General features: G+C 36.1%; 1 protein-coding gene across 8 annotated transcripts in view; it reads right to left on the bottom strand.

Annotated features, from left to right (window-relative positions):
- The window catches only part of ZNF143 (zinc finger protein 143), a 39229-nt gene that overhangs the window by 6843 nt on the left and 7621 nt on the right, over nt 1-24765 (bottom strand). For 3 of the 8 annotated variants that reach the window (XM_062620119.1, XM_062620121.1, XM_062620120.1), the window contains exons 2-12: nt 19185-19315; nt 18318-18410; nt 17783-17866; nt 17320-17400; nt 16071-16267; nt 12524-12598; nt 8281-8400; nt 7223-7298; nt 5568-5693; nt 2511-2690; nt 1178-1405 (exon numbers count right to left, since the gene is read on the bottom strand). In XM_062620119.1, coding sequence (XP_062476103.1) covers nt 1178-1405; nt 2511-2690; nt 5568-5693; nt 7223-7298; nt 8281-8400; nt 12524-12598; nt 16071-16267; nt 17320-17400; nt 17783-17866; nt 18318-18410; nt 19185-19308 — 1384 coding nt within the window. In that variant the 5' untranslated portion in view covers nt 19309-19315. The remainder of the gene's footprint in view (nt 1-1177; nt 1406-2510; nt 2691-5567; nt 5694-7222; nt 7299-8280; nt 8401-12523; nt 12599-16070; nt 16268-17319; nt 17401-17782; nt 17867-18317; nt 18411-19184; nt 19316-24765) is intronic. The other 5 variants (XM_062620122.1, XM_062620123.1, XM_062620126.1 and 2 more) reach the window with 4 other exon arrangements.

Genomic DNA, 24765 nt, shown 5'->3' with positions numbered 1-24765 from the left:
GATACAAAGGAGGCAAAAGGGTAGTTTACATACTCTAGACGCTGCCAGGAAAGCAAATGACGAGGGTTAAATGCCAGCCTGGTTTGAAGGTTTTAAACATTCCGACAGAAAAATTTTAGTGGAAAGAGGAGAAAAATAAAAGCAAGTCAGAAAGTCTGTTTTAGGAACATGGGGTATAATCTTTTAGCAGTGAATTTTAACACACAAATATTATACATAAATAGTTTATTAGCAAATATTGAAATGGTGACATTTCTAATTAATTCATTATATGTTAACCTCTCCATACAAGATGCTCCATGCACACACAACTGGCAGCTTTTAAAGAGTTATTAATTAACAAACATACAGAAGAACACAGGGATGCCTTTGTGTCACTTAAGTTCAGAATCTTAATAAATATTTAACCTCAGCAAATGAATCTTATAATTCCCTTAAAAGGAATTGGATTCCAGCAGATCTGCTTGAGGCATTCAATGTAGTTTCCCACATACATGTAGGAAAACAACTTCGTTGACCAAAACAGTTTATGCACTTATTTCCAATCTTCAGTCACATGTAAAAATCACAATTTGATAAGTGGTATTTGTCCTATCACAGTACTTCCTTCAGTCTGATCTTTAATAGCCATAGAATTCAGTACTCATCTGCAGCAAATGAATTAATTTTCATCTTTGCTTCTAGGACAGTTTACATAAACTGCTATTAACCACAGCAAAACCAGCACAGTATCAGCATAATGCAAAGATGAATTTTCCTTTTCTCAAGGCAGTGCCTTTGCACCTGCACAAAAGACCGTCACCAAGCATGGTGTTCTAGATATACTCTTAGAAAAATACCCAAGAAAAATTCAGTAGCTTGCAAGCAAAAGCATTTTAGATTCTCCCAGGTCACTCCCCACATTCATTTTTATAGCAGGTTTGCTGGGACTGCATATCAAATTTCTCTTATCTCCAGAACTGCTGTGAATGAGTTTATGATCTGGTCAATTATTCTCTCAGTTTCTGTTTATAAGTTGCCCACCAGACTAAAAAGTCCTACAAAGAAGTTAAAATAACTTTATTAAGTGCTTCAGATTTTTATCTGTGCTTTCATTTCCTTGGTTATAAAAAAAACCAGCAAAATATTATCCAGCCCATTTTTTTATAACACAAGAATCTACAACTGAAACTCTAACCTGGAGGTGGCTCAAAAAAAGCCTCTTGCTCTTCTTCAATGGGCTCTGTGTCATTGTGCGCTGTCCGCTTATGCATAGCAAGTGTAGAAATCTGCTTGTATGTTTTCCCACAGTGATTACAGTTATATGGTTTGGAATGAGTATGTACAACATGATGCTTGTATAAACTAGAGTACTCTGTAAAACGTTTGTCACAACCAGGAACTGTACAGACATAGGGCTTCTCCCCTGTATGGAAAACAAAAGGGATAAAGAGAACTTTATTCAGGATGCACAGAAAAAATTGTCAACAAGTGACATTTGGTGACACAACTTCACTGCCAACCATATGTCAATTTCAAACCCAACAGTGAAGATCAAGCTCACAGAGTTTATCAATGCAGCTTCTCACTGTCCTTTGTGTAGAACAACTGCCAGTAAAACTTGGCCCCTTTTCTCTCCATTCCATCTAAAACATCATTCTGAGGAAGACAGAAGGATACAGGCTGAAAGCTGCAATGTCGGTTTAGCATCATATTGAGAATTTTGTTCTTTTATTACTGGAAGCCCCACACTTCTCAGTAATCAGGTATAGTTGATACCCTAGCACAATTTCATTTACTTTTGAGTCTTTCAGCTCTGAAGAAAGCTTATGAGAAGCATATGTTTAAACAATTATGGTTTCATATAAAACCAACTTTCATTTAAAAGTCAATGAAACACATGTCCAAATTGTGAACTAGAAAGATTATCTGAGATACAAAACGTACCTCAATGAAACCTGTCTGTGCTTCTGTAAAATACCTAAGGCTACAAGATTATACGGCTATCACTGGTTTTTACATTTTAGAACCTTTGAATCTGTGCTGATTATTTCTGCTAACCAATCAAGTTGGGTATGTATTTTCACCTCTACTCTATAGAAAGGTTTTGACCACTGCTCCAGCAGCAAGGAAAATACAGCTGGGATGAATCAATGACTCGCAATGATGAGCCCAAGTCATACTCAGACTTGTACTTTACTGTTATTTATTTAAGAAGCAGCTCACAATGGAGGCAAACGCTAGAACCATGTAAGGATGTAGCCCAATGTCCACTGAAGATGAGGTTTTGCATTCATTTTAAAGAACTATGTATCCAAAACAAAATTATTCTGCCTTGACAGCAAGGCAGGAAACCTAACGGCTTAACTGTCCTCAGCTCAGGGTAGACAAGCCCAAATAAAAGTGCCAAGCCAGGTCACATAAACATGACTAAACCCAGTTACAATGTACCAAAACAGTGTTCACAAGGAGAATGACAAAGCCTTTCCCAAGCAGATTGCACTTCAAAATACAAAACATCACTCATATACCTGTGTGTATTCTCACATGATTCTTATAATTAGTTGCACTGGCAAAAGCTCTCCCACATCCTGGCTCTGTACAGTAATAAGGCCTTTCGCCTGTATGTGTCCTGATGTGAACCTTTCTAATATTAGATGTTGTGAATGACCTGCCACATCCTTCAAATGGACACTTAAAGGGCCTTTCACCTGAAAAATAAACAAAAAATGACACACATGCAAAAATTACAAAAGAACAAAAATCTTAAGTTATTTTTAAGACTGAATGTAGGAAACTAAAGCTACCTAATTCTCTCTTTGAGACCCAGTGAGAAACATCATGAACATGCCACTGTGGAGTGTTATACCGTTTAGCCAAAATTGTCAAAATTCAGGAAAATCATACCATCTGTAAACTAAATTATGAAGTATTTAGATTAGTACTTTATGATGTATAAAACAGACTCAGTTGCTCGGATTAGCTTCCACACTGTCCATATTCTAACATGTATTTAACACCACTCCCCCAAAATAAATATAACATTTTTACATTTGTCAATTATAATTCATTAAAAAAAAAACAAAAAAACCAAAAAACTCCTTCATGATTTAACGTACAACCAAGACAGAAGTGGATTAGTAAAACTCATTATAGACAACGGTCTTTAAGGACAGATAGCCCTGAAAATCATTTTAGCCCCCAAAAGCAATCACAAATACAGGTTATTTTAAAACAACTCTATTAATGCAATATAAATCTAAGCACAGTAACTTAACATCATTGCACCAAAACATTTCAGTAGGTAAGACCAACCCCTGCCTAATATTCCAATACCCCTGACCTTTCAGGTGTATTAAAGCACACAGAGCAGGAGAGCGAAGAGGGTTAACTGTGCTGTCCTGCTGTAATTTAACACTTCCTAGAGCTATGTAGGTTCCACCCACTGTACTGCTTACCAAACAGAAGAATCTGAGAACTAGAGAAGACAGATTACCACTACAGACATAACATTAAGTACTTAGAGACAGAGATAAAAAACAAAGTCCTGATAGAGAGACATTAATACCATGAAACTCTGAAGTAGTTAGCTCCTTGGCAGAGGAAACTATAATTCATCCCTTAGGGCAGCAGCTGCTTCAAGGTTTTTCAGCTTTCTGCCAAGGCAGTGTGTGCATGCATTAAGCATACGCACCTCAGTGTTGTGTTACCATAGCTCCCCTAATCCTTGCTTCAGCACAGGATCTCAAATCAAGCCTGAAAGGAGCAGGGCTACAGAGTCAACCCTGCCCAACAACAGACCCTGCCTTAGAAACTAGACCAGAAGACTCTTAAAGAATGCCCGCAAGAATGTCATCCAACCGGTTGGTGAAGTTTCTAATGCACTTGTTAGAAAAGCGACCTGTTTCCAGGTAACAGAGATTTCTAGCACTAGAAATGCAAAGCAAGTCAGAAGCTTTCACGCTCTACCCCACAGCAGCTGTGAGGAATCATCCACTGCAGCTTTTCTGATACTAGAATAGTATGTCTAGGGAAGTCATGGAGGACCCTGGGCAAGCATCTGACAGCAAGAGGAAGCGAGACTGCACTGCCACTGAAAAAGAGGGAAAGAGCACTGGCTAAAACAGGCAGACAATGAAGGAAGTGCTACCCTGCTCTACATGATAAAGGAATGCAAAGTTTTGGGAGCCCTGTGAGAGTGAGCAGAGCCCAGACTTGCCTCCACCAGGTGCACTGTTGGAGGTTGCATAGAGGTGTATGAGCATACACCTCTCCATCCATATGCTCAAAGGACTTGGTGCAGTTTTCTCTTTTTTTTTGTTTCCTGAAACTACCCATGCATCTAAAAAATGACTTCCCTGAACTCCAGTCCCTGGACTGCTGGGAGCTTGTAACTGTATTATTAATATTGTTTAAATGTGTAAATGGTTACACACGGCTGGCTCAAGTCTTTTGTCTCCACTGCTAGATTACTATTGTACAACCTCTGTGGCCATAAAGAAGTAAAGAAAACATTCTACAGCTAATCAAGTTGTTGTCCATACTACGGAAGTCTTCTAGTTCATAGTCTGTACTTGATGTACTACATAATGTCAAACAGTTCTCTTCTAGAACTGGAAACAGATAACCGTTTTCTGTCTTCATTCTGATGACCAATTTAATATCAAAACAGCACTAATCCCAACAGACTGTCCTTGAACACAGAAGTCCAGCAAAATTTTTATTGCCTGCTTTTATCCTCCCCTGCTTTGTTCTTTTTAATATAAGGAAAAAATATTTCTTTTGCTCTTTTTTCCTAAGATTTAGAAAGTTTAGTGGAAAAAAATGTTGGTGTTCTAGCAGGCAGGTAAATATATGTAATAGAATAAGTGACAGATTATTCTTCCTACATAGGAGGTTTGGGTTGGGTATTCTTCCTTTTTTTTTTTTGTTAATTGGAAACGTCAGGAACAGAAGAGACATTGTGGAAATTTGTTCACATGTGTGCACCCATAGGGTTGGCCTTTGTCATGTATGCTGTCTAGAATTTACTGGTGTTTTGGCTTTCAAATTAATCTTTTTGAGACAAAACATAAGGTTATTTTTTATGGATGTGGATGTTTTGATAACAGCTGTTTTTCTGTGACATTTTTGTTCATTTTTCTGCTGCAAGAACAGAGGTCAGGGTAACAAGCTCAGAACTGAAGATCTTCATGAAGCTGGCATGCAAGTTATTTTAAAGCACCAAAACTTAAGACTACTGCCATTTCTAAGAGGCAAGCCATATTATTGAGGAAAAGCTTGTTCTGTTACAGCTGCAAGTGAAACTGTAAAGGCATCAAGTAACTCAGTGACAATATAAGTGATACACGGACAGAAGTTAGTGCATTTGCAATAGCAGTGTGAATGCTTAAGCACTTTTTCCAAGATAAGCATGCTGGATTTGCAGTAAATGCTTACCATGCTGAAAAGCTGTTTTGCTCACTGGGCTTCAGAAAGAGAATATACACAGGCTGATTTCATAAGTACAAAAATCACAATGAGCAAAGAAAAAAGTCCACTTAATTAAAAAAATATTAAAAAATAAAAAGGAGGGGTGACGATAGTACCTGTGTGGGTTCGGATATGTTTCTGCAGGTCTCCTGAAGTCTTGAATGACTTGGTGCAATTTTCTTCTGTGCACCGATAAGGCTTTTCACCAGTGTGTGTTCGGACATGACTTTTTAACCCATACCCTGAATATTAGAAAGGATGTTATAATTGTATAATCACAAAATTAGGGTATCATAAACCATCACCAGGAAAAGCTATGCTTGCCATTCCAATCGGGAAGGTCCCCAGTGAGTAAAATTTGCTCCTTCACTCTTGACAAGCTCTTCATTCTACCATACAGAACAGCAGAACTCAAGATACAGTTTAGAAATTCTTTCACCCTTCATTTATGAAGAAATTACACTTCCATAATGCTTCTTCCCTTCAAAAGGATAAACTGTAATGATTATAATGTAGACAAATATATATATTTTGTCTTCTGAGGAAGCTGTGTAATCTGTATTCCACATACTTTTTAATCTCTTACCAGTAATGTCATTAAAATGACAACTAATTATTTGCTTATACAAAAATCATTAACATTAATGAAGTCATCACGAAAAGCACTATTGTTATCCAGGCTTTAATTATGTTAAACCGTATTATTAACATCATCACATATAGGTACCAACTGACAGCAGTCACAGACACCCATTCCCTTTAAGATTATTTTTAGGAACTCATTGTCATCAAGAACTCTACCAGTCTAAAGCAAGCTTCGGATCAGGCCCTCTGTAAATTATTCCACAAAGACCATTTTACCAGGATTTTTCCTTCTGCACTTCCCTGAAAACATCATGACTAAAAAACCCTGAAACAGCCATTTTAGAAATGTTCAATCTGTTGCATTGGAAGAGAATATTTCATTATGCAGTTTTGAAATCTCTTTACACACACTATGCAGTTAAACTTGGGTGCAACAGTTTAAGGATGGTTGTTTCCCTTTTGAACTTTCACATCAGCATTGCTTTTGCTTTTTTATATTCAAAGAAACAGTACTTCATGTATTAGCTGATTTTGTTGTTCTGTTTTGTGGAGGTTTTTGTTGATTCTTTTTTTTTAAAAAAAGACCTTAACTTTTCCAAGCATCATGCTAGTTTGCATTCAAAGTAAAAGAATAAAATTTGAAGCAAGATTTGCTGTTTCACTTTCTTCCATATTTCATTCTTCATAACTTCATTTTGCATAATAGAATTCAATTTCAGGAAGACCATCATACAGAAGCAGAGTAGTCTGTATGAAACGTACAGCTCACTTCATGAGAAACATCATGATACAAATTCAATAAAGATCACTTAAAGCAGCTTCTTCCATCAAAGTTCCTTTTAAATGTGGAACAGATCAGGTACTTACCTCATACTAACAGGTTCAGCTTCTTATTATCACCTCAATTTATACTATTACTTAAGAAAGGACTATTTAAAAAAAAATAAATCTGACCTTAGCATGACAAGTGAACAGTAAGGGAAAATGTCAAATGTTTCATGTCATTCCTCCTTCAGTAACTAAGAGCTAAATCCCCTGTACTTTCTACACTAGCTGAAATTATGACCTTTTTTTTTTTCACTGCAGTTCTCCCAACCAAGTTTTTAGCAGTTTAAAAAAGGCAGTATTAAAAACTTACTTTAAACAAGCACTAGCAAGCAGGAGGAACTAGTCTACAAAAGATTACCTGTTGCAAAGGCTTTGCCACATCCAGGATGTTCACACTGATATGGCCTGTCTCCCGTGTGGGACCTTTCATGTACCTGTCAAGACATCCAATATACTTACTTAATGAAATGTTGTATTTGATTATTTCAACACAGAAACAGTTCATTCTCAAATACAATGTGTTTTATTTCTCTTCGTATGATTCACATTCAAGCATCTTCTTTTTAAATCAGTGAGGGTAAAAAAAATTAAAAGAAATATGGTGACAATGTTCTCCCTAAAACTAAATATGTTTTACATTTCTGTAAACACACACAAGAGTTGCCATCATACAAGTACATTGAAGACAGTATGCAAACATGCCTCAGACCCACTGTCTGATTTTTTTTTACTCCACTAAGAGCTTCTAATGATCCTCTTACATTTCATGAAACCTCTACAGCAAGGACACAATTTTAGCGCAGGATCCATAGAGTCAACTACTCACTGTCTCCAGTGTTTTGTCAGAGACAAGGCAGCACTGCAAGGAGTTTACTTCATCGGCAAGTGATCACCTCAGCCTAAGCTGGAATGTGAACAGCTCTACACCCTTACTGTTTCAATAATTCCATTACTGAATTTAAAAAAGGAAGTTTCCACCTGTAAAGAAAAGATGTTCCAGCTTTTCACTTGGAATGTTGGATTGTTTTGAAGAGTTAAACTTTGTATCATGATGGCAAAAATCTTCAAAAAAAAAAAAAATCAGAATTTTTGCATGATTGTGCAAATACTGAAAGGAGATACGGTGAACAGTGGATTTCAGATTTTCTGGGACACTGCTTTTAGAAACTATCTCAACAAGACATTTCTTACGTGCTGGCAGTATAGGAGCCTAACATGATCCTACACCTGCAACTGTCCAAAACACTGAGCAAAATCAGCAAAGCACCTGGGGCAACCAATTATTGGATATAAAATCAATCCAATAAACATTTGATAAACCAGTACAATTATGACTACCTCTCTGTTAATTTCTATTACTTTTAATCACATAATCATGCCCGCAAAGTAACAAACACTCATTTTACATCTCATCACCTTAAGATGGTGAGCTGTTGTGTATAGTTTTCCACAGCCATCATAGTCACAGCGAAAGGCTTTCTCTCCACTTGGCTGAGATTTTGCATTCACTCGTGTTCCATGTCCTTGCAAGACAATCTTAAGTTTAAAACAAAACAAAATACAATAGATCAGAAGAGTCACACATTTCATTTTGTTATCAAGCCACAGCTGATTCTGACAGGTTTTCTTTTCTGTCTCTCTCTGCTATACCATGTATTTCTTCGTCCTCAATAAATAAATAAAAGCATAACTTCCGATGAAAAGAAGGAAAGAAACTCTAAAATGTATTTACTTGTAACTAGCAAATTTAAATGCATGCATTAATTAGCCAAATAATAACAAAGACAAAATAATTTGAAATATAAGCCCAGTGGCAAGATGACCAAATTAATAAACAGAAGAAGCTTAAGTTACATTGGACACAGGATCTGTTCCTAAGGGAGATTAACCATAAATCAGACCACCTTCAAAGATAAGTTCGTGCAAAGGCCAAACAATAATTAAATGCACTTATAATAAGCACTTCTTGAAAAAGAAGGAAAGCATTTTGCTCTTTGTCAGTGATGCATGTGTTTTGATCAAACTAACTGGAGCAATTTGAGCTAGGTTCTACTCTTCTTTCTGGCATGACACAACAGGAAAACATAGAATAGCTTTGCAATGCAAAGCCCTTTTAAAGGCTTCTTCACACAGACTGAAGAAAGAGGCAGAAGCCCAAATATAAACATATTAATACAACTTTACAGAAATTAATCCAGACTTTTTTAAAACATCTGTCCTTCTTTTAAACCTTCCCTTTTCTTATGGAAAAGTGCGTTCAGAGTATCTGTAAGCATGGAAACTCTTGAAAGCTGCCCCCAGCCTTCACACTCTCAACTAATTCTTCTTATTAAGTATGAGGTCCAGCAGTGTCTCACCTTGCCAGTGCTCAATAACCTGCTTTAGGTTACCAGTTGCCATCCCTGAATCCCAGAAAGCTCCTCGATTTCATGTGCCCTGTTAAGATGCGCTTCCAGCAGATACTGAGTTGGTTAAAATTCCCCATGAAAAACTGGGCCTGTGAACATGAGGCTTCTTACAGTTCTCTGAAGAAAGCCTCATCATCTTTCTGATCAGGCACTCTGCAGCACCCCATAATGCCATGCACACTGCTCTGCCAGCTAATTCTGACCCATCAGCTCTTGACTGGCTTATCACTTCTCCCAAACCAGAGACGTTTGCAGTCCTGCTGTTCTCATATGAAGAACATCTCCCCCTCCTCTCCTTACCCGTTGGCCTTATTAAACAGCCTGTACCCATCCATCACAGCAATTCGGTTATCCTAACTATCCCACCACATGTCCCTCATCCTAACAAAAGTGTAGCCCTGCAATCGCAGATATACTTCTAATTCCTCATTGAAACAGGCCAGGTATTTGATTGAGAACAACTTCCTATGGATTCTTCAGGGAGGATGTGCACTGTTACCTTCAGACTGTTCTTAAAACTAAAGATAGAAAGTCAAATGAGAAAATTTTAACCAACTGAAATGTACAACTCTACCACTTCCGAAAAGCTTCTCTGGAACAACAGAAAAAAACAACCTCATGACTCAAGAAACCCATTACTAATACCACTGTTTAACTTATGATATCATGAATCTTAAAAGTCACTTTAATACATTAAAGACTGTGAAGAGGAGGCTTGGTTGAGAACCTGCACTTGAGCATTGATTTGTTTTTTCTATCAAATAAACTAAACCTGCTAGTATTTGTTGTTTTGGCATATAAAATATGCATATAGTTGCTAAGATAAAGCTGAAGTATGCCAAAGATTAAAAGAAAATTACAACAGTTCTATAATCAATGCGCTAATACCTGTAAGAAAATAACCAGCCATAATTTTAAGATTGATACAAAGAGGGACAAATGAAACAAACAGAACTCTTAGGAAAAGATTATCTGAACACTATGAGCATTTGTGTGTTAAAAAACTTCACAGAAGTGTGTGTTTCTTCACAATATATTAGCTGGTATGATTTGAAGATTCATAAGAAATCAGTCAGCATTATCATTCAGCAAGGATAGATACAGCATCAAAATTACTATTCTTAGAAGACAATACACTCTAAAGAAACAAACAAAATCAGAAATTAGAAGGCACAAAGTTAGAAGAATGTAGCAAATAAAGCACCTTTGTAATAATGTGAAACATCGTGAGGAGCTGTGTACTTCAAAATACATTTAGCTAGACAAAATTTAACCCCCCTCCCCCTCCACTTTTAAAATAAATCACAAATGCATCCTGAATTCAGACAGGTAACAGGAGAGTAACAAAGGTAAAGATCTCAGGTACGACTTTTACATTGTATACACACAAACTTCAGTCACATGATTCTGCTTTTATTATAAACAGATGGGTATGGCAGGCTTGAAAGGTAATAGCGTGTGATATCCATTTGGGCACACAGTCTTTGTTTTCGCATGTAGAAATCACAAAGAGGTTTTATGCTTTTTTCCTTTGGTGAAAAAAATCTAACCACATGCAAGTTTGAATGACTACTTAAAAGTAGGACATCTGTTCTATTCTTGTGTTACCTGTGGACTTAAAACTTTATAAATATACACTTACTTAATACCATATCTAAATGCAAGACTATTTTATCCAAAGTAATGTATTATTTCAGAATGAGTTACAACTAGGTATCTACTTAAATCAAGACATAAACATGATTAAGATTTTGGTACATAACTGATAGTTTTGGGACCCTTCAGATGGTCAGAATTTAAGACAAAGCCTCGATGCCTTTTGAAATACCAGATCTTGTTTTGTTTGGAACATATTATGCTTCATAAGACTGGCACATTTCCATGTGGCATATATGTTGCCACACATGAATAAGATAAAGCCACCTCCAGATTAACTATGATTTGGGGCTAAGCCTGAAATCAACATGTAACTTGATAATAGTTACAGATAATTTAGCTTAATAGACTCTTACTTCCAGTAAAATAAATCAAGATCTTATCTTACTCATCCTTGAAATTTGCATTTTGTTGGAGCTGTATCCCTATTCCAACATACAAGTGTACAAAACCTCTAAATTTCTTAATTTCAGGAATATATTTCAATACCATAAATAACACATACTAACTTTTCTCTCCTTTCACTGTCATGACACACAGGCAACAGTAGGTTGTCTGCATCTTTAAATACTATGGGACCTAGCTTAAAATAAAAATTAAGAATAGACACTTTTGAGGTTAACTGTCAGAGGTAAGCATATAATTCTTCCTTTTACAGATACTGTATTTTACCTTGGAAGATATTTTTCCTCTTTGTCTAGTTCATTATCTCTTAAATCAGAGAAAAAGGAAAAACAATGAAATGACTTCTCCATTTCTGATTGTAATTTAAGCATGTCAGGGAATAGAAGTTTTATTACTACTTTTCGTTACTGGTCATAATTCTCTGAAGCCCAGAATGTTTTTCTTTGTCATTTCCTTTAATAAAATATGTTATCATAACAAATACAATTCATCTTACATAATTTTATGAATCACAGGTAAAAAAAAAAAATCTTAAGAAGTTGCACCTGTATTTTCCATTGCCCTTTAAACTTTTAAGGTAATGTTTTTACGTTGAAAAGGTTTTTAGACTTCTATGTGTTAACAACATGAATACAAAGAAATGGAAGTATTTTTCTGCTGCTTTAAGCATTCACTAGGAGCAACATTCTCACCTACTGATAACTTACAAAATCTGCAATAAAAGTCAGGGGCTTTAACAGGGCAAGTGAAGTAAAAAAAACATCACTAAAGAGAGAACAGTTCCAGACATATGCCTGGAATTGTCTCTCTTGAGAAAAAAATACTTTGTTAATTGAGTCAGCATTGTTCTGCTTTAAAGAATACAAACAGTCAGTTCATTCTCTGGAAAAGAACTTCTGAAATGCTTACACTGATAAAATATTCAGGTCAGGTTGAAAAAGCTTGTAAGTCCAACATAACTTTTAATTACCTTTTAACAGAAATCCCCAGAAAACAGTAATCATTAGAAGATCTTTTTAAAATTCTGTGAAAGGATCTTGTACAAAGTGAGACATATGACCTGTCTGTATAGGTTTGAGATCTAAAATGCCTGAAAGGTAGCAGCAGACCCTAGTTCATGGCCGCATAGGACCATCATGCACATTGCTGGGCAAAGACGACAGAAGAAATACAGGTACTGGGCTACATACCTGCATTTTTTTATCTTGTTCATTTTCACCTATCATTCCTGTGCCACTAACACCATCATTTCCATCAATAGACACCTGAAAAACAAAATTGAAATGGAAAACAACATTTACAGATTACTTTTATTTATCTGAAAAACAGAGGGGTACATACAGTTCCTCAGAGTTTATTGCTTCTTAGCTCTCTAGCTCCCTCTGGAAAACATGGTTATCCTACATCAGCTTACATTAGCTCACATGTAAGCTTACATTAGCTTACATGGAAATTACCACTTGTAGCATCTGCATTATAGAATATGTCAAATGAGTATCTCAAAGTTGTCTTAAAACAAGGTAGGAAAAACTGCAAGAACAAAGTATGTTAAATTAATAGACTGAAAGAAGTATTACTTAATTTTACAATACTTCATTCTGACAAAAAGAAAATGCTTACTTTTATAATAGGGATAGATCTCTATACTCTCTGTTAAGCAGAATTTCCTTATTTTGAACAGCATAACTCTTTTGTGATCAAAATACATAAGACAGTGTGTTACATCTCAATTTGAAATTACAACAGCTACTCAAATTAGTCAAATTACAACAGCTAAGCAAAACTTGTGTATTGCTCCCTAGGTTTATTTTTAAAAAACAGGAGGAAAAAAGTATTGCTGCTTTCCAAGGAGTTTTAAATATTTGAAAGAATATTAGATCTTAATTTTAAACTTTTATTTAAACAAAAATACAACTACCCAGTTTAAAAAAAAAACCACAAACACTCACAAACTCTCTCACAACCATTAACTGAAAGACTAGTGTCTTATTAGCCACTGTAGAAAAAACTAAAATATACTTTACGTAGTTTCCTTAATTGTCTCTGTATTGAGAACAGGCATTCACAATACTCTCTACATCCATGACACTCAAGCCTGAGACTGATGAACCTAAATCTAGTCTAAGTGATTTTATTTTGCTCTAAAGTAGTTTGGCAGGAACACTAGCTCTGTTATACTGGTACACTTATGCCCTTCCACTACGGAGGTCATAGCAGGCTCCTGTGGATGTTAATGGCTGGGTAAAGTATCTTGCTCAAAGCATCAGCTACCAACATTTCACTTGAAGACTAAAGATGAACTTATCCCATAAGAGGTTTTTCAGACTGTGCTATCTTTCTAAATTAGACCATTGTGAATAATATACTTTTGACAACTTTTAGCTAAAATACCAACAAGTGCCCATGCAGAGGCAAGTTTACATTAGGGAGACTGCAAAGACAGTCTGCAAGCAGGTAATTCTCAGGTGTTCCAGTTTTGTTTTAAATAAATGAAACAATAGCCATTCTGGGGCCTTCTCCTGAAGAATTTTTGAAGGGAGGGGAAAGAACCTGCACAGACAGGAGACTTGAATCAGTTTACCCTGAACTTCCTGTTGTTTGTTGAGAAAGAAACTGCTGACATGAAATTAAAAGTTCATCAATGCCACTTAACTAGAGTCCTCCTGGATCTCTTTGCATGAACTCTCTTACAGAGTCTTAACACTGATCTTGGGCAGCCTACTGATCTTGGCTATTTCTGCCTGTTATGTAGGACAGGAGAGCAGAGAAGAACCATCATTCTCCGAATCTGCATTTAAAATTTTCTTCGCCCTTTTAAGTTTTGAAGAGGAAACCTTTGAAGTTAAAAAATCCAAGACACCAAATTTTTCAACTTCTTTTTTTGCAGTATTGGGAGAATACTGGAAGGATTCCAAGAAAGATCTTTGGGATTCTCCTAAATGCCCATCTTAAATTCTAAAGAAAGATTTAGTCTGCCTTCAATTAAGAACATAAGAGCACCTATACCGAGTCAAACTAAAGGTCAATCTAGTGCACCATTTTGTTTCCAACAACAGCCAGCAGCAGAAGCTAGAGAAGACTAAAGAACAGATCAAGCATATAGTGATATATTGGCAAAAAAATTCTTCCAACCTCCAAGCAATTTGTGGCTTAGGAACTACCTGAACTAGAAGTCAAATGTTTCTACCTAATAGCTCTGGATACATATTTCTTCTATGAATTTATCCCTCTGAATACAGGGACATTTTATTATCCACAATATCCCACAAGCAGTGCCACGGTTTAACTTTGTGCTCTTCAAAAAAGTATTCTTCCCCTGTTTTTATTGAACCTGTCACCTGAGAGGTTCCTCTGATGTTTCTCAGTTCTTACACTGGTGATAAAGACAACGACAAGTCACTACTCTTCTTTGTGCTATTAGAATTTTATAATATTCTATCATACACTTACCTCATGAATTTCATTTGTTTGGTTGTCATTTTTGCCCCTTTCTGTACCTTTTTCAATGTTACTATATCAGCTGCTACGAAAAGTATACATTGCCTCACTATGAGGCATACATGGACATGGAGTAGAAACACAAAACCACATTTCTCCTTTTAAAAGAAATACAGGGTTGTGACAACTGAGACATTATTTGCTTTTGTACTTAAAACAGGCGTAACACTTGGAAACTCATTTCTACTGACTTTCCCTAAGAGGTTCTAGCTGTAGAGTTCAGAACAATGTTCTGAGATGAAAGATTAAAGAAAACAAACAGAATTTTTCCTAAACACACACAAGTACACTACAGAAAACAAATTCACATTACAGAATTGAAAAAACACATGCTGAGATAAATCAGAAAAATAAATTTGCATTTCTTCTTTCTTCTTCACCTTCACAAAACAGAAACTTACACCGAATTATGATTATTATAGCTCCTTGTTACAAAAGACAAAGTTATGATTGATTTAAACCTAAATTAAATAGTAGGTAGGGAAGGTGTAAAAGCTTGTCACTACTGCTCAACTAACCTCAAATTACCTGTTATTTTATGAAATGTTAAGGCATAGCCAAACACAATACAATCTGACTGGCTCTCTTAGGACCTCTCAATTATACCACACAGAAACATAATGGAAAGAATAGAATATAAACTATTTAATTATCCTAACTGGCCTTCTCCAAAAAATTGACAGTTCTCAGTGACACTAGAAGACAGATTTTAAAATATATTCTACTTGTTTTTTTCCACAGCACTGATGGTGATCATCCAGCAACTTGGACACTGCTAACCTATAGAGACATGGAAGTTGCACCACCCATTATTATACTGGCATCATGCTTCAGAGAAGTCTAGTAAAGTGGACAACATGAATTCTGAGCATCATGCTACATTTCACTATTTAAAGTATGGATCAAAGAATTTTTTTTTTCAAACTCAGTAACTAATTGTCTGGTTTACACTTCCTATCATGCACTGTCCTTGCCTAGTACACCAGGCCCTGCTCTTCCCAATGCAAGGGGAAAAAAAAAAAAAATAAATCCAGCAATAGTGCCTGAACAAGAATAATTTAACTTTGTCCTTCTTTCTGAACACTGTCCTCTGAAGAGATGCCTTTCCAATGCTGTATTTTAGAGAAAATTATTTCTTAATTATAATTTTAATTCTTAGATCACAATTGCCTTTTGCTGCCAAGGATCTTATGATGCTACATTAAAGCTTCATGGATAGAGAAATGTTTTTCAATATACCTTGGCTGCATATTGTTCCAAAGCACTGATGGTATCTGGGTCAATGGCAGCATCTCCTGTATGAAGACCTGCCACTGTGCCATCAGCTTGAATGGCTAAAATGGTATCTGACTGTGGCATTTGCACTGTGTGGTGAATGTAGGCCGTAGTTCCATCCTCCAGCTGGACTGCTTGTAATGCACTCTGGTCGTAACTGTCTGAGAAATAATATTACAAACTGTTACAGAAGAAAATGAATAGCAATGTCTGCATGTTGCACAAGAATACTGCTGCTTAGGAAATGTCTCCGAAAGTCCTATGTATGTGTGAAATATATAACCACTATAGATGTGAAGCAAATACTTAAAATATTACTATGAATAGCAAGACAACACCTCCCACAGCTTTATTTCGGCATGCTTTTATAAAAGTGCAAAGCTAATTTTATGTTGGTCTACCTTTATTTACAAAGGAAACCAGGAACACAAATATGCTATCGATTCGTACCCACCCATAATAAAATGAAAATAATACCTCACATTTTAGAATTCATAGATCTGATCATTTTAAACACATAATCATGCAAATAAGCAAAAGAAACACTCAAAATACAGAATGACTTTTAAGGAAGAAATTCTTTATCATACCTTCTCCTCCTAGTATTGCCGATTGTAGAATGTAATACTTGCCACATGAATTTAAACAGGCTTAAGATATCTACTTTCTGTAGAGAAGTAGTACTAGTTCCAAGACTAGTTTAACCATTTTCTGCAGAAATCTGAGTTATTATTTAAAGACATTTGCATTCTTGACTGCCAGCTGCAATGTTTTCTGCTCTGCTACCTAACAGCAAAATCATCAATAGCATGCTCTTTAAAATGTAAGTCAATCTCTACATTCTTTAGCTTAAGAGGGATTGATTGATACTTACCTGCTTTCTCTTCTCATTTTCACATGCAATTTTTGCTGAAATCTGTGTAAGGGCTTACATTCTCTACTAACATGGCATATACTTAATTTAATGAGATTCTGGGCTAAAAAAGGTGAAATACACCAGGGTTGATTCTGTAACTGTTATACGAGGCTCAAATAAGGAACTGAACTGGTTCCATTTCAACAATTTGCAGACGTCACAAAGTAAAAGCAACAAGAAATCTTCATCAGGAATCACACTAAATGACATCATAGTCTACTAACAGTATCATATTTTATGCTGCTGAAGTTCTGTTGAACTCTGATGTAATAAATCACACTTTAAAAAAAGAATTACCTTTTGAGGTGTGATGAATAAATGCTGTAGTTCCATCCTCCAGCTGAACTGCTTGTCCATCTTCCAGACGCAAGCTGTCTCCTGTTTGGAAGAAAGAATTACAATGCTTCAACAACAGTTTGAAAAATCCACTAGTTGGAAAGATTAAACTCTAAATACCTAGGATTACTAGGTTCTCTTCACAACTGTTGCCATTAAAGTAAAAAACCAAGGTATTACAATGACCATTAATTACTTAATATAAATATTTATCAGTAATATACTATTCATAGAATCACAGAATGGTTTGGGCTGGAAAGGACCTTAAGATCATCAAGTTCCAACCCCCCTGCCATGGGCAGGGACACCTCACCCTAGACTATGTCACCCAAGGCTCTGTCCATTCTGGCCTTGACACTGCCAGGGATGGAGCATTTACCACTAAATATATTTTAGAATCTATTTCTTTTATTACCACACTTACTGCTTTTAGGCATGGATACATGTTGAACATAAGCAGCAGAACCATCTTCTAATTGAATCACTTGTCCATCCATTAATTTACCATCTGAAACACAATTAGAATTCTTAAAAAATATTCTCTATGACCCATCAGAGTTGATACTTTCTGGATTAATATGTCACTAAAATATCATCAAAAAATAATGTTTGTACAATATAACTACACACAGGTTTTAAAATTCTTTGATAAGTAATTGGAAAAGGCCTGATGTCCTATCTAGTAGGTAGAATGCTGATATTTGGGTTTTAAGCGTAAAGATCATCTCTCACTTTTGTTTGACTTGTGTTCCACATTTGATACTGCATCTTACTAATAGCAGAAATAAATACTTATTTTATAGTATTACTGTAATACTTGTATTACTGTAATACCAGCTGGAACTGGAACTACATAAACATTTTGCCTGACTTCACAATCCAAAGGGATTTACGATCCAAAAATGGTCAAAAAGGGAAATCTGATTTGAATACCAATCAGCTTCTAGTCATTTACCTACCTTTAGAATTGTGCTGTATGTAAGCTGTGGAGCCATCAGCAAGGGTAACTGCTTGCAAACTTACACCTTCCATGTTTTCTAAGTTGTCACCATCTAGCAAGGAAAAAAGTTAATATTCACTATTACCAGCATCAAGCTCTAAATATCATAACCACCTCTAGAAATGACAACATCCCCTTAAAGCATAATTATTTAAAAAATAATAATAGGAAATAGGTCTTACTTGCTTTCTATTTTTTGAACTTTAAACATACACCAGGGTCCTATGTTCAAGATTTTGCTGGGTAAAAATGACAGCTACGATGTTACTTTCCTTAACCAAAAAAGTTACAATGACACTGAATAAATAACTACAAAGCTGAGGTTCTAGGAGAAATAATAATTAGGCCATGTATGTCAACAGTGCAGTAACAATATATATACTTGAATTGATAACTTCCTTTTGCACACTACTACCTGTCATTAATAACAAATCTACATAGAGTAAGATACAGATTTAGGAAAAAGTTTTAAATCGTGTAAAATCATAATGAAGCTGTCAGAAAACATTGAGTTTAAACCAACCCCAGATCACCAATCTATTTTAAAACTCAACTTGTTTAATACATACTTAGATATAAGTTACAAAGGATAAAACAATAAAACTATAGTGAGAATAAAGTCAGATTCTATATTTCCTATTTTGGCACATTTATACTCCAATTACCTTAACATATCATTTCATTTCAGAATTAGTGAACTTAAACTCAGTTAACTAAGAATAATTTGTTATATTTTTCCTTTAGAACACACTACGGGGGTTTTAGAATTTTATCTAAATTTCAAACAGAAAAAAAAACAACCCAAAAATGTAGAAAGATTTTTAACCTGCAGATTCACCTTGCACAGCTACAGCTTCTGTTAGACAAAGAGTCACATGCTGGGCCTCCATTCCTCCTCCAGAAAATTCAGTCATGCCCTGAGAGTCTCGATTTATCTGAGCTAATAACATTGTCTACCTAGAAAGAAAGTATTCACAAAACACCGACAGAAAATTTAAATACAGAACCAGAAGTAAAAGACAATTCAAGTTTAATTAGTTGTTTAAACAGCTGCTACAAATATTTTATGTTGCATTCGACATAAACAAGATACAGTGTATGACCAACTTACCTGAAAAACACTTCAGCAGGAAAAAAAAACATGATCTGAAATAAGTTAATGTTACTACTTCAATTAACTGAACTGTTAAGAACTTCAGGTATTAGTTACTAAATTGAAGTTCATCAACCACATCTAGATTTCAGTTAAATATTAATTATTCAACCAATGTATAAAGAATAATGGTGGTAATAATGGTATAAGTAATGATATCTTTTTGTTCCCAGAATTAAAATAAAGCTGACAATTCATCCATGGTCATCCATGACAACAGTAAGGCTTTAACTAAATAAATTAAACATTTCCCTGGTGCAGTAAGAAGTTTAAAATCTATCAAACGCTGGGAAATACACTATTAGTAAGTCTGAGTGAATGATCCAATTATTTAACTAAACTTCCCAGGAGGGTTTCTAGGTTTAAAAAAAAAAAAAAATCCAGAAAAAAAAAACAGAAAAAAAATCTTCCTTGAAAATTATAATAAAGTATTTCATGACAGAATGTATTAATATGGCAACAGGATTAGCGAATGACCACATGCATCTCATAGAACCAGATACAGCCAGCCCTTTGGATACCCTATTTTTTATCCACATGTGTTTCCATATGGGAAATTTAAAAGTCTACTGAACCTGAAAGGCTGTTACTAATTTTTGGTATTATTAGATTAAGAAGCTATAAAGGAAATATGTAACATTGCATTTTACTAACTCAGATGTTGGCTTACACCATGGGCAAAGAGGAGAGGAGAGGATACACACAACCAACACAGAAAATCCCCCGAAAAAACAACAACAAAAATGCTGGCCCTTGACTTAATGTAACATTAGATGTAGGGAAGGGAGAGAAATCATATGGAATTGCAATATAGGCTACACAGCATTAAGGCAACTTTCTCCCCACTACAATCCCTTGATAGTCAAGACTTTTCTTACAATAAGAAGCAGTTAGATAATATCACAAAAAGGTTACAGATAAACAACCAAAGTTTTTAATCTTAGTATGGTTCTATGACCTGCTTTTTTATAATTCAAGGCTGAGAAGAATAATCTCATTTTTTAATTCACTTACATTTCTAAAAAGCTAAACTGCTTTTACCTCTAGAATCCAGAAATCTGACCTTGAACAAGCAACTCAATGATCTCAAAGACCACAGAGAAACTCATGCTTACATCAAAACTAAGGAATAATGAAAGCAGAATTAGACCATTCAGGTACTCCACCATGCCTGCAGTATTTAAAACATTTGGTACACTAATTTAGTAGTTGCAAATTATAGCCAAGCAACATTTCCAAATACATCCAAATGACTCTGAACCAGACCATCTCCTAGAGAGGCAGGCACCTATTCATTTCTTAGCACAGAAAAAGTGGACCCACACCCAGTTGCTGTAGCTCTGCTGCTTTTGCTGTCTGAAGTGCTTTAACCCGAGTGCTCTGCACAAAGCAGATGGGCTATTGCCAACTTTTAATGTGATGTTATACCAAGTACCCACATTACCTCCTGCAATTGACCCGTAGTCTAAATCGACTTGGCATGTATGAGAATATTATTGACAATTTAGTTAACTGTTAAAAGACCAATTAATGGAACAGATATGGTCTATTAAAGAAAATCAAAAGCGTAATTTCAGGAAGGTTTTAAGCCTCCTGTGGAAAAAAAGCAAGTTTTTTTCACATACTACACTGAAGCCCATATAAGAAAAAATGCTACTAAAAATCATTTACACCAATTCAGTAAGAAATATGCCTTCTAAGATTAAAATCCTACATATGAAACATTAACTAAAATATACTTTCAATAAAAAATGGGAACCTTAAACAACTCTAAGCATTAAAAAGAAGATACAGTTAAGACATAAACCAAAATATAATTCAAAAGAGGTGAGAGAGATCCAAAGGAAGATAGGAAATTCTTGTTCCCAGCAACCTTTTGGTTATAAAAGACAAGAAGCTTTCACAGAAAATGAAGTCTCTAAAAGAAATGTAACACAACAGAAAAAGAGCCAGAGCAGAGAACCCATCCAGACTAAATTGCATTTATACTAGATTTCTTAAGAAAATTAAATAGGTACTTATTTTAAAGATATTATAATATAAGGGACAAGGAATTGTACAAGGACTTAAGAGATCTTGAGTGCAACCCATTCCTCTGCCATCTCCACATTAGTGGCTTCGGACAAGTAACTTCTTTCCCTATTACTCATTTATCCCCCTATCTCAAAATAGGGACAAAATGCTTACTTAGAACACACTTTATGAGTAAATCAAAAATGGGACAACATTCTGCAGCTACAGGATCAGCTTAAACAAGTACTGAGGTGGCCCTATCCTCAGCACTCATGTACTATGCAGCAAATAAAATGAGAAAATGGATGCAGTTAAAAAAAATAAACTAGCACCAACAAAAAAAGTTTTATTCCAGACCAGTTTGCAGGGACTGCTGCTCTGGAGGTACTGCCAGCTTGTAGCTAGCAAGTTGAATTAAGTCATGACTATATCAGCTGCTTAATGGTGCACAGAGGCTGGCTGTCTTCTTAACTGCTAACAGTGTTCTGTGTTGTGTTTTCCATTCAGTTTTCAGGACACCTCATGGAAGTAGGTTGCAAAGCAGGTAGACCATTTCACACATTGAAGAAAGGCTACAGTAACAGCAGGGACTGCATCTCAAAAGCCTTTCAGCTCAGGTCTACTTTAGAGTATTCCCTCTCATGTACAAAGTACCTTTCAAGAAGCACCAAGCATCTTTAATATACTATCTACCTTTAAAATAGAATAATATCCTTCCTCCAGGGCTTATGTCTCTTCTCTCAACTTTGGGAAAGCAGAGAGGAAGCCAGTCAACAGACAGCTGTGAAGTCCTGAAAGAGTCAGAGTAGAGCCATTCACTTAAAGGGTCAATGGCTATTTTGGAAGAAAAAGAAATCTAATAAAAGATAAATTCAAGGGCTAAAGGAGCAAAAGTATCGGTTTAAATGATTTTTACGGTGTTTGTTATTGTAGCGTGGCTGATTAATAGTTATCACACAGTAAAAAACAAAAAACAAAATCAAGAGTGAACTGCTGCTGCACACAGAATACTTTCATCTGTTTCAGATGATCTGGACAACCACATGATGTGACTTAAACAGACTGTTACTGTTTTCTCCCAGTTCCAACACCCTTAAAATTATCCCTTCCAATATATCCTCTTCTCAATCCCCTGTCCTTCTACTAGCCTTTTATCCCCAGCTCCATCCCTTCTCCTTGAAGTAGCAGTTTCCTTCTTTAGCTAGTCTTACAGAACCAAATTTCCAGCACACCCCTCTTCTCAAATACAACCCCATCTTTCTTGTCAAAATCATCTAGAATACTCCCATGTTTAAACAAACTCCTGCAACTAGTCCCCAAGTCTTGTCTTACTGGTAGTCTGCTCTATACGTCCATCACACCATTGTCTATCACCTCCTTGCCTCTTTGTCTCAAGACAGTTCATGTTCAGACCCATCTTGCACACCCCCTGTAATGGAGACTGTAGCATTCCCAAACAGCAAACCCACAGCTTTCATTCACTCTTTGATGATGCAGTAGGTATGCTCTGCCATTCTGCTGTGCATGGATGAACACCCTCAGCCAAAAGTGGATGTGCTGCTCACTTTCAGCCTCTTTTCTTCCTCTCCACTGGAGAGGACAGGCTAACCAGACAGGGCTGTGAGCTCTGAGGAAAAGGAGGGGGAAAGAACCAAAGGAGCTGTAAAGTCGGCCTATGTTTTAGAGAAATGTCTCTACCACAGAGATGTTGCTGCCACAGCATTACCTTTTTTTCTATGTGTGGTCAGACACAGGAACGGCCCAACTTGACACAGCCCCAGGCAGCCTGTTCTCATCAGACCTGCACTGATCAGGTCCCTTCCAACCTGAAGTGTTCTGTGGTATCTAATCATTTTGATATTGCATAAATTTAAAACAGTATCACCATGCAGTTGGTACATCATCCATCCTGCAAATCTAGCCTCCTATCATACTTTTATTCATTTACCTTGCTTTTTTGAAACCAATTCGTTTTTACCAAATTCAAGTCTCTTCCCTTACCTCACCTTTAGTCACTCTCTCCCCTTTCTTTTCTGCTAACTGGCTTATACACTGCTTTCTCCTCAGCTTACAGCAAATTTGCCTTCAGCCTTTGTCCAATCCATATCTCACCATCTTCTTTCCCTAATCCACTTCACTGTGTTTATTTCTGTGCATCTGCATCACTAAGCTTTTTCTTTAAACCTCCTGTCTGCCAGGAATTTTGTCAGCAGGAACCTGGAAGAGAAACATTTGCTTTACCCACTTCAAATATTGCACCTCATTAGTCAAAAAGCAGCTGAAACCATCCATTTTTAGGAAAACACATGAGTCCTAGGGTAGGGCCTTGGATGGCTGCTCAACAAGATTTGTTCACGTGTATGCTACTTAATCTCAAGAGCTGTCCTACAGATAAGAAGCAAGTACAGGCTTAGTCATGAGGTGTTCATTGAAGTGAAAATTTGAGACCTGACTTTGTGAAGTCTTGCAAATCTTCACAGATGATACACAAGTTGCAGTTTTCAAAGGCACATTAATGACCACATTCTGGAAGACTTTCACAAGGACAGCAATGCAAACTGCATTCCTGAAATGATTAGTCACTGAAACACTCCTATGATATTCATACAAAGAAAATCTTACTATCCTATAAGATGGTTAAGATACTCCCCATAAAATAATTCAGTGTGAGACAGAACACGATTTGACTGAAAAAATCTCTGAAAACAGTGGAAGCAATAGCCAGTCGCAAGAAGTGATGCTGAATCAAGTCTCACACTATTAGTTACAAAACAAAAGCAGTTCATGATGCACACTGCAGACTTTACTATGCTTTTTGACAAAAGCTGCACAAGTGTTGTAAACCCCAAGTATAACATTGATAGGTAAAATATGCCATCCAGCCTAGTACATAGGTGCAACTTGTATTTAAAAAACCCACCAAGACCCCCAAATTCTCTGAACAGAAACAACTGTGAACTCAAGTATGCTTTAAATTTCCAACACTCAGAAACCAGGCAGGGGTGGGGAGGAAGGTAAAGAAGAGATTTTGGCTAAATATTACGGATCTTTCATGAAGACTTCATCAAGTTGCCTATCTACAGAGCACCTCTTGTATTTTTCATACATTTTTCAGCTCAATCTAGCAACAGGAAACAAGATTCTCTGCTGAAAACTAGAAATTGAACAACTAAGATCAGGTGGGATTTAGGCAGATGGAAAGCACAGTCAGTAGAAGGCATGCTGCCATGGAGCACAAAGT

The sequence above is a fragment of the Pezoporus occidentalis genome, unplaced genomic scaffold (assembly GCF_034315485.1).
Source record: "Pezoporus occidentalis ecotype Australia unplaced genomic scaffold, CSIRO_AGI_Poc_V1 ctg22, whole genome shotgun sequence".
Classification (NCBI taxonomy): domain Eukaryota; kingdom Metazoa; phylum Chordata; class Aves; order Psittaciformes; family Psittacidae; genus Pezoporus; species Pezoporus occidentalis.
The sequence above is the reverse complement of the archived record's forward strand: the minus strand, read 5'-3'. Positions and strand labels throughout refer to the sequence as shown.